This window comes from Acomys minous, assembly GCF_964271855.1.
Source record: "Acomys minous genome assembly, chromosome: 3".
In the NCBI taxonomy this organism is placed as follows: Eukaryota; Metazoa; Chordata; class Mammalia; order Rodentia; family Muridae; genus Acomys; species Acomys minous.
In genome coordinates, this window is record NC_140485.1 from 88,128,954 (window position 1) to 88,140,635 (window position 11,682).

Genomic DNA, 11,682 nt, shown 5'->3' on the forward strand with positions numbered 1-11,682 from the left:
CCAAGCAACAGAAATACTGTGGCTGTTGATTGTCTCACATCATTCATTCTACAACTGATATATATTTTGTGAAATATATTAGTATATTTCACAAGATTCATGATCATCACCATAATTTTTAAATTTATTGCTAAAATGTTTAATTGTCAGTTGCAGGACAAATAGATATCTGCATCTTATTTAGGACTAAATAAGGAGAATATTGTTTTCTTAAAGTGCATTGCTGTTGGATTAATGGGAGGATATAGTTACTGAGAGAAGAAAAATGAGTAATTATATTATAAAACTAAAAATACTGTTCCAAAAACAATCCCAGGTTTTAAACAGCAATATGAAGCTACATAGTTAATAAAATTTAACTTTGGTAGAATTACCCTCATAATTTTTGTTAGGACATTTTAGCATGCATTATGAATAATTTTACTTATTTTCTAAATTATTAGATATATGGAAATATATTACAGTTTTGCCACTGCTCATTTTTCCTAATGAGTCCCTTAGTTATTATATTCAAAGTCTTTATGAAAATATGTATAACCACAAAAAAAGCTAATATAATTTTCTTTGTACTTTAATATCTTTAGTGACTTGTACAAATACTTTTGTATTCCAGTCTTGAAAAGTTTGTGATCACTTAGCTCCTATATTTCTAGTTCTATACTTCTATTGTTTCCATAAATATTAGGAAAACAATAAAATCCACAGATAGCACACATCACTTCTGTATGTACATTTATATTTCTGGAAATGAAACGAGTAACACCATTTTCTATCTTCCAGTGATTTATTTAGTTTTCTGTATATAATCATCCTGGTTTTTTTTAATATAAGTATTTATTTTAGATCTTTAGTAAATGTATAAGAGTGATGTTGTTTCTTTAGTGTTTGAACATTTTATGAAATTTTATTGTTAAGAATACAAGGAACAGAAAAATGATATTTGAAAATACAGCATCAAACAGTAAAATAAGTAAAAAAAAAAAAACACATTCTGCTATTATTCTTTCAAATATATATACCAGAAACTATTTTTGTAAAACTACATCTTCCTTTGGTTTGAATGATTTATTTCATAAATGTTGACCCACTTTGATCCTGAAATTTGAATACACATGTTTTAAATTTTCACTTGATTATAGTAATTGACACCTTTTAAATCATCTTTTACAAATAAATATTTTGATTACCCTATTTTATCTGACTTAGGAATGTATAAGTTTTGAAGTTTTTAGACATTCGTAGAACTTATGCCCTTACAACGTTAAGGTTGGGAATTTCTGGTAACGTTGCTAAGCCAAATTCTGCTATGCTAACATAAATTGGTTACATATAAATACACTGTTGGTACTGTGGTCCTTTTTATGATATGGAAATGACATTGAAAGCAAAAAAAAATGACTAACCAAAGAATATATTCATCAAGACATCAATTGACATTTTCCATAATTTGCCAATAACTGGTATTTGGTTCCTTAAAAATTAACCCCATATTTATGAAAGGATATTGGGTTTTCTAGTGAGAATGTCTAACCGTCCATATGTAATGGTTCTCTTAAATCTATCGTAATAATAAAATAAAACAAGTTGAATATAGACACTATTGGTATTGTACTGTCATTATCTCTAGATGTTTCTTTATTTGATTTACCTGAGCTGTGTTCTTAATAATTAAAAAGAAATCATTACTTTTCATTAAAACTCAAGGAGTGTGGTTATTTAATTTTGAAAACACATCTTCATGGTTGTTTATCACCTCTAACAGATTCAGTTGAAGTCTTCATATACATAATTTCAGAAATCTGTGGCCTTAATATGATGTTTAAGGAATTATGAAATAAATTGACATATATTATTAGGTAGGGGAATTGACTATGCTGATAGTAAATGAACATTTGGACATGATTACTTATTTTCACAGATAATCCACACTGATTCTATAATGAACCCAAGTTTCTCTCACTCTGCGTAAGAGCCTACAGCACATGTCCCTGGCAATAGCTGAAGGATTTCAGTTTCTCTGCAGTTTGCTCATCCCCTGACCACGTTAAATTATCCTCAGAGTGACAGGGTCATACTTTTATGTTGACTGGACTGTCCACTATCCTTCGTTCTTCTTCACATACATCAGTCATTTTAAGCCAGGTAGTAGGACTAGACATTATATAGTCCTGATAGTTTTTTCCACCATAAAGGGTAATGTGTCTCCTCTCTTGGCACAAGCTTTTTCTTCAAGATATAGGTGTGTTGTGATAACTATCGTAATTGAAAAGAATGTTACTTGTATATTGTTTTATGCTTAGGTGGCTGTATGTTTCATCATTTAAAATATTCATATCATTACAGGTGGAAGCTGATTTCCTCCTATTAAAATATGCTCAAATTTTAAATCTTACTATCTTTTATTTATGAATCTACCCAATCACACCTATCTTACCTCTTAACACATAGCTTCAATTATATTTCTTGTTGCATTATGAGTATCTTTCTCCCAGTTAGATTTTTCTGTCATATAGGATTAAAAACTTAACTCATACCACCCATTTAAAATCTCCAGGATCTTAAACAGTACCTGATGGCAAAATTATCTATCTATCTATCTATCTATCTATCTATCTATCTATCTATTATCTATCTATCTATCTATCTATCATCTATCATCTATCATCTATCTATGTGTCTAGTTATTATGTATCTATTCTGTCCATCTTTCTATACATAATCCTTTAATCTGATCTGTCTAACATAACTATCTTCTCTCTATCATTTAAATTAGTAAAATAAAAATAATTTTAGAAACCTATTTGTAAAAATTATATATAGTGTGGGATACCACTGTTTTTATGTAATTCATTATGTCAGCATTAACAATTATTGATTTATTAGTATTGATCCCTCCTATTTATTGTTATAATTTAGGTTCTCAGAGATCTGAGTTTAATATTTTAATTAAGCATATGTCAAGATTTTACTGGGAAGAATATGAACATATATATATATACACACATTCATATTTTAATTTATTATACATTTAACATTCCTTTACCTTATATTTTATTAGGAACGTTAAAATAAAAGCAAATATGTTTGAAGTCACCCAATTAATATTTATTAAGAAAGCATATGTGCAATGAATTGTTTGACACATTAAAACAAGCATGAGGCAGTCATTCAATAACCCATTCCAAAATGCTTTATTGTCAGTTTTCTTTTCTCTTCATCTTTATTCACTCCATAATATCTTAGTATTTTACAAAAGATAAATGAAATATACTCATTTGAGTGATCTGTAAAAAACATTATACAAAGATCTCAGTTGAATATACATTTACTAAATGAAATTTGTGAACATTTGGTAGTCTATTTAAATTCTGATCTATATTGAAGATACTGAAATTATAATAATACATATCATTTAAATATAAAAATAAAATGTCTTTAAGACCTCATCTAAAATGAAAACTAGAAAAATTTCAACAAGTCTTTTATAAATATCTCTTATATGTTTTAAAGTTAAACAAAAGGTAGCCAAGATAAAAATGAAAGACAAGCCTGAAAAATGTAGACTTTAGTGATTTAAAAATTATAAATTGTATTTTCTGATAAATACTGAATGGTCTACCTTTCAAAGTAACAAATTTAATATAGCTATTCACAGTATTTTTATTTATCTTAATTTTTGAAATATAAATCATTTTCTTTATATTCCAATATTTGATTTGACCATGTGGGAAGATAAAAATATGTTTTGCCTTTCTGAAAAAATAATTTACAAGTAGATGGATTTTCTATCTAATTTAATTTTTGCCTTCTTTTTAACTGTATATATATATAATGTGAGATTCTAGTAACTGTTATATTTGAATAAACCCTCAATCAAACTTTTTCTCATCTCCAACAATATCCATTTAAGACCAAGAATATCTCCTGACAAAGCTCCTCATAGCTAAAGGGAGCTGCTTAACAAACGGAATATTGATTAATGTAGCAGAGGAAATATTTCAATAGTTAAGATTACTTGTTGCTCTTCAAGAGTTCCTGGGTTCAATTCTCAGCACCTGCATGGTGGCTCATGATCATCTATAACTCCTGTCCTAAGAGGATCCAACAAATTCTAATATTTTTCATGGGCTTCAACGTGTAGTACACAGAAATAATGTATATGATTTGTATACATGTTTCTAAGAACATTAATTTTATAAAATTATTTCTAACTAATAATTTTTATTAACTCATGCATAAATATTTTTTAACTATTATGACTTTGCCTTTCTTTAAAGGGAAGACATAATTCTCTCTTATTATGCTTTCATAGAAGACTAATAAACAGTTTGATATTTATTTAGTTTATATATAGGAATAGTTTCTTCATTGCAAAATTAAAATAAAAATTTCTGTACACATAGCTTTATTGTATAGCCTTGAAATAGTAGTATAAAATGGTGTTCAAATATTAGCTTTAACATTTTTGGGATAAAATAAATAAGGTCAATATGTCTAAAAACTTAAAACTAAAAGTGGATGCTCAGCTATTAAAATACATGTATAGTACCCTGCATAGATATATGTGTTAACATTTGACCAACATGCTGTGGTGTTCAGTATGACAGAACTATTAGAAATAAGTGTTCCAGTCATAGCCTACTTGTTACTTGTTACTAATAAAAAACAATCTTAAACAAGAAATTTCTATTATTTTTTGAGAAATCGAAACAAAATGTTTGTATATACATCAAAAGTTTTTGTTTATAGTTATTATACATTTATAAGATGGATATAAATATAAGGATAGAGACACAAGAAAATTCAAATGTTCAGTTTGATGTATAATAATACAAAATAGTTCTTTAGCTTTAATTTTCAGGACAAAAGATCTTGAGATTTTAAAAGGAAAACTTATATTAAACTGAGTGAATTCCATTTCATAGAAATCAAAAAGTACAAACAGGCTATTCTCATGTCTTTTTATATAAATTTCTTTCAGAATTATGAAGGATTGACATAATGGAAGTGATGATTTTTATAACAATTTAGATATTGACAAAATTCTATCACTACAGTTCAATAAATTACGCATAAAGATTTTATTTCAGCATTTACAACTTACAAGGGTTTCCTAAATAAAATACAAGGATATAGAGTTTTAATCATCTACATTTGGTAGAAGGTATTTAACTCCATGTAATTTTTTAAAAGTTAAAAGTTCTAGGATTATCTTCAATGGAAGAGATTTTAGCTGTAAAGTATATGGTTCTTTATATCTATAGCTAATGTTGTGAATAATACTGAATAAGTGGCCTACTTGGAATCATTTTGATGTCACCCTCTAGAATTGGGGTGTTTTCCTTATTTACCCAATGATATGCATAAGGACTATTGGATGCCTTTTAAAAATGTGGTTTATGTAAGCATCAATTACATCGAAACAGGACACTTGTCTAGACACTCTTCTCTAAACCAAATCGGCTAACCCATTACTGTCATTTGATCACAGTAACATATCTTCTTTATCCCTATAAATTATATATTAAAATTAAGGCTGGACCTTGAAAAATAATTATTCTTTCTTATTTTTATACGTGGATTTTGAGTCTATGGTTCCTCCTTTAGTTAAAAAAAAAAAAAAAGATAATCCTAAAACCCATGAATTTATGGTTGGCAGAGGAGAAATGTGCATCTCGGAATTAATTATGGTTTCCATGACCAGAGGGACTGACCTGATACCATTTCAGCAATGTCCAGCCCTAGAAAATGTAATTAAAATTTTAGTTTTAGTTTTAATTTGTTTCGGTTTTATATACCTTTTTGAGGTTAAAAATTAGTTAAAAATTTCTCCCTTTCCATTCCCCCTCCAAGTTCTCCCACATTCCCCTCCTTATTCTCTTTTAAATTCATGGCTTCTTTTTTTCACTAAGTGTTATTACATAAACACATGTGTTTAACTGTTTCTTTAAAAAATTTCCTCTTAAATTTTTTATCTGTGTGTATGTGTGAATCTGTGAACGCCAGTGCAGGTATGGAGGTCAGACATTAGTTGCCCTGCAGACCTTATGTAGATGCCGTGAACTGGGTTCAGGTCCTCAGTAAGAACAGGAAGCACTCCTGGCTGCTGAGCCATGTCCACAGACCGTTTACCAGTTCCTTGATTGTTTTTACCCATGAAGTTGCAGTGAGAACATGTGCAGGTTAGAATGTTAATTGGATAAATGGATTGAAGCCTTTGATCATACTCCCTTTTAATTATCTCAGTCAACAATGTTTTAAGGATTGATTTTGAAGTTTTAAAAATGTTGAAACAGAACTCACATTTGTACAACTGAATTTAAGATTTATTAGGCTTTCTTTACTGCAAAAATAAAAAAATACTCTATATGTAGACCTAACGGTATTATATGAGTTTATCACTTCTTACATGTATGCAAAGAGAGATCCTTAGCTCTCACTCACACGTGGGAGCTAAAATTATTGATTAGATAGATGCTAATGATAGAACAGCAGTTTCCAGAAGCTGGGTCGATAGAGGCTAGGAAAGAGAAGAGGATGATTAGTCAAGTGTGTATTAGGTTTCCCTTAGGTAACTAGGGGCAGTTCTGATGTGACCCAAGTTTTATTTACAACTGTTAATGTTGCTTAAAGGTTAAAAGTTTTAAATTTGAAAATATCATAGTTAATAAGAATCAAGCCTTTACAATTAACTGTATTGAGAAAGTCATTTGTAATTTTAATATCATTGTTAAAAATGATAAAGTTGGTACATCTTATCTACTTCAGCTTAACAACAGAAGCTGCCTGAGCCTGCATCCTGGTTGTATGAATGGGACTGTTAACAGGAATGTGATGATCAACACTTTTCTTCTTAAAAAAGGATCCATTGCTGTACTGATTAAAAAGCTTCTGAAGCTTCTTGCTTTCTATTTATTGGTTTTTCAAATTTAAATAAGGAAAATGTAAAAACATGGAGTGGTGCTACACTTTTCTCAATCTCGCTGTATTTGAAAATTGTAATGCAAAATATTGGGTACATTTTTTGAAGTCAAAACAACCGAGGGTGAGTGTATCATGCTATTTTGTTTAATGTTCTGACATATATATCTCATTATTATATACTTTATTGTTTAAGTTATAACTTCAGTATGCAAGGATTAAAGATTACTAAGAAGAGAGTATAGGCAAACCGTTCAGTTGGTGATGAACTCATGAACAAAGAGGATAGTACTATATCAACAGACTCAACAGACTTATACAGCTCTGATACCATTGGTGTGGAAACCTGAGATCTATAATTTGGATTTTCCAGGTTTAGCTTTATTTTCTCTAAAATTACAGCAGGTTTTTTTGTTTTTGTTTTTATTTATTATTTTTTTTTAAACAAAACTAACTCTCAAAATCTGATGTGTGAATTTTCTCCCGAAGAGTCTTTTGGAAATATTCTAAACTCTTCAAAAATTGCAATAAAACTAAATATAATATTTTAACATCAGTGTATTAACTAGTCATTTACACTCTCCATTTCTTGCCTCGTGAGTTCACCTAACCTTAGATCAATTAACACCTGCAGTGTATAAGGCATTTGTTGTTAGAAATTTCTTTAAAGACTGCTGGTTATGGAAAGAAAAGTCAAGGGGAAATTTTACTTGGTCATATAAAATGACGTTTATTTTCTTAATATACCACCATTTCTATAAATATTATATAACATTTACATATTTTATTACATTTTAGTTTTTATTCAGTTATTCTTTAATTTGACATAAATTCCTGTGACTGACCTCCATTGCTGTTTTAATTTTCCTCTCATTGTATATTATTCACAATTCTTGAATAAATTAACTGGAGAATGTTTTGGATGAGTAGCCTATCTATATAATTAGCTCACAAACATTTTAAGTGACAAACACAAACAAAACATTTTGATTGATACATGCTTTTCTATATTAGGACACTTATCTTCAGCGTCTGATAGATGTTCAACAATCTTTCCATAGATGTTCAATGCCCCTAGGCAAAACGACTATAAATACTTTTCAATAAAAAATGGAATAATGTTTAGTCACATTATTACATTTAAAGAATAAGACAACAGGTCATACAAAATATAGTTTGTTAGTAAAAGGTACAATGTGACTATTTCTTGCTTAGATGCCAGATATATTTACTTAATATTAAATTAATAAAACTAAATTTGAAAATGAAGGAACTAGTTAATTTTCATCAGTTGCTGGTTTTAATATAAAGTCAACTTGAAATATGTTGATGTTCTATATAGAGCATATTTACAAGTATATTTCATATATTAAAACAAGCCTGTCCTGTCCAACTTCTGCCACATTGTGAATCATACATAGGTTAGGAAGTAAGCTATTAAGAAAAAATAATTCTGGAATATTAAGAATGGTAATTTGAAATCATTTATGTATTGATGTGTGTTTATTTATACTCAAAATATAACATAGGGCTTTTCAAATGAGCCATGTTAAAGGAATTAAGGCCTTTTTTATTTCCAGGGTGGTGTAAATGACAGGTTGCTTCATTAAATGTAGTGAATTTTATGAAGAGTTTTACTTATTTTAATGCAATTATACATGATAAGAGCTCAAAGATTTAAATTTTCATTTTCAGGAATCTTCTATTTGGTTAGTGCCACCATACCATCCAGACACTGTTTAGTAAACTTTTGAAACTTTCTAAAAGAGGTTTTTAATGATGGTTAGTATCCTTGTGCCTTTCTTTTCCTTTTTGTAGTCTGTTACCTTAATGTGGAGAAACATTTTACTGTTGTTTTTACTCTAAGGAGTTTCACAACAAAGGACACAAAGCATGGGTTTCACGCCCAACAAAAGGGTTTGAAAGGCAAGGTACATTGCTGTCCTGTATTCCATTACTCTTTTCTCTCTCCCTTTCTCCCTCTCTGCTTCTTTTTATCCTCATCTTTCCTTTCATTTTCCCCTATTCTTGTTTCTTAATGACAATCTAGAAAAGTCATATTAAATGCACATGAGTACTTTAAAGACACTTCAAATTCAAATTCAAAAATCCCAATCCATATTTAGAAGTATCTTTCTCTCTTGAATGATATGAAATTAAAGCTATATAGAAAGCTACATAGAAAAATTTTTGCAACATACTAACAGAATAAAGTCTAATAAAAACTCTGAATAGTTTTTTCTGATGACATGTACATAGATCTATTTAGGAAAATCACAATTCCCAAGGTAGATGGGGGAGGGTGCAAAAAGGTTGAGAAACAAACAAAAATTAATTAGAAATATAGTTCAAATTTTCTGGCAAATTTCAGCTCACTCAGAGAGAAATTAACAAAATTTTATTTTGAAATTATATTTTAAAAATACCACAGATTGATTAAACATGCATTGATAAATGTTTTTTCTATTTCATACTTGACTTGCTTGAGAATTGGAAGTTATTTGATACGGTTTGAAAATATGTAAACATACTTAAGATTACTTAATATTGTAACAGATTAAAATAAGGTGTGGATATTTAATTAAAGCAGATTTTATCTATGCTTTATATTAACATTATAAATTTGATACTATATGATATTACTTAAAAATTTTTCATATGTATCAATGTATAGTCTGAAGCAAGCACTAAATACCAAAAATGAAATACCTTATTATAAGTGATACAGAATCTTTACTAATAGAATGTGTACGCACATTGATGTTTTTCCCGTGAAAATAAGTGACTTATCTATTGTTTTAGTACAAAACTTGTCTCCATTTTGTTTTGTTATGAAACTTATATAACCAAATAGTCTGAGGTTAAGATTGCAAAAGGTGTTTACATTAATTGATATCTGGAAGTCCTGTATTAAATAAAACCATTTTGCAAAACATTTAAATTCATTCACATTTTATACTGGTTTTAAATGTCATTGGGATCAACTTCTAACCTTTTTATGGTAACTATATTATATTAATCAATTCTTCCATTAAATGTTTCAACAGAGAATCAAGACTATCTTACCTCAAGACAATGTTTACCTCCCCCTTTTGGAGTCAGATTTTTCCATTTCTACCGTGTTGTCATCATCATCACCATCTTCATCATCATTATCATCATGTTGTTAATAAATACATCTAATAGAAGGTATTAAGCAATAAGCACCATTCCAATGTACCAGCTGACAGTGGCGTGAAGAGTCTGGAATTAAGATATGTCTTGATTTTTAAAAAGCTGTAATTTAACAAGTAATAAATAATGCCAGACAATTCTCTATTAAGTGGGGAATTCATGACTCACATTTAATCTTCACACATTACAAGTACTAATACTTTAATTGTTTTACTAATTCAAAATTCTTAAAGTCTTGAATTTTTTATTGTCTTTTAAAACCTTCTAATGTTCATGCAAGCTTTATGCAGTTCACTCAGAAGCACTGTTAAATAAAAATGAGACATTGGATTTATGTGTAGCTATGATTAACTGGGTTGCTGTTTAAAGTACATATATACACAAGCATAAAAACTCAATCCTTTTCTCATATCAAGGAGAGTGGAACACAAAAACCTAGAAGTCAGATGAAAAAAAAGAAAAGAATGACAGTGAGGACAACACTGAGGGGATAAAAACAAACTGAATAAAGATAATATAGCCTGTGAAAGGAGGTTTCTGAATGACACTGGATTATATGAGGCAATAAATAAGTCAGAGCCACATTAAGATCTAAAGGAATCAACACAGTAGGTCCCATAACTAGGAGAAGTCAGAGAGCAGGATCATACAAGTAGAGAGGGATGTGTAAAGAAAACAAAGAATGCTGAAGAAAAGCAGGAACACAGGTAATGATAAGAAGACAGACTCAAAGAATTCTTGATGAGAGAAATCAGGAGACACAGATTTGAATTGTTTCTTACAATATGATAAATGCTGATGTTAAAGACCTCAGTTCTACTACCTTTAAAAATTAAAAAGAAGAGACACAACTTAGAGAACCTACTAGAAAAAGTGAAGATATGACCATGAAGTAATAAAAAGGTTTTAGAGCTATGTCTAAATTACAAAACCATAGACAGGCTGCTTTACTCTGTGAAAGCAGTTGCAATTTGCTGTCCTTCTGAAGTACTTTACAACACGCTGAGGCCTAAATAATTTGTAGTAACATCTTTAGTGTCACAAAAGATTATATATTCAAAATGTTTATAAAACACCAGATAAATACACTATAATATTTTTATCCCATTTCCTAGGATGATAAATTTCAAAGGAACAATGTCTAAATCAATAGAATATTTCAAAATACCTATTTTTTATCTCATCATGTTTCATATCATCCTTAAGCGCTGTGTGAGTTTTCATACATGTCTATGTTTTTTGTGTTGTATGCATTTTTGGAATTTTTATAGATTATTCTAGTTTCAGGCTCAGCCCATTTGAACTTCATCTATAGTACATAGTTGGTTCAGGGATCTGTGTTCTGTGTGTCTTAATCAAATGAGGAAAGAGATTAACAGAATTTTATTTCAATAAGCCTAATATGAATAGCCAGAAATTGTAATAATGAGCCTTAGATATGTGTGCAGAATCAGTGGGAATCTGTTGCAAATAAGATGAAAATCATAGAATTATCCTTTTTTTTCCCCCATGGTAAACTCTTTTCAGTTTTCTGTTATGATTATATTGATGATGACATATAGATAATGTTTGTTTAGGTGTTTAAAA

At 29.2% G+C, this 11,682-nt stretch overlaps 1 protein-coding gene across 4 annotated transcripts in view; it reads left to right on the forward strand.

Moving 5' to 3' along the window:
- GRIK2 (glutamate ionotropic receptor kainate type subunit 2) overlaps positions 1-11,682 on the forward strand; it is a 655,703-nt gene that overhangs the window by 641,706 nt on the left and 2,315 nt on the right. The window contains exon 17 of one of the 4 annotated variants that reach the window (XM_084776934.1): positions 9,969-10,110. The exons of 2 other annotated variants lie outside the window; for them this stretch is intronic. In XM_084776934.1, coding sequence (XP_084633060.1) covers positions 9,969-10,091 — 123 coding nt within the window. In that variant the 3' untranslated portion in view covers positions 10,092-10,110. Of the gene's footprint in view, positions 1-8,616; positions 8,704-9,968; positions 10,111-11,682 lie in introns of all 4 variants that reach the window. One more of the 4 variants, XM_084776935.1, reaches the window with a different exon arrangement.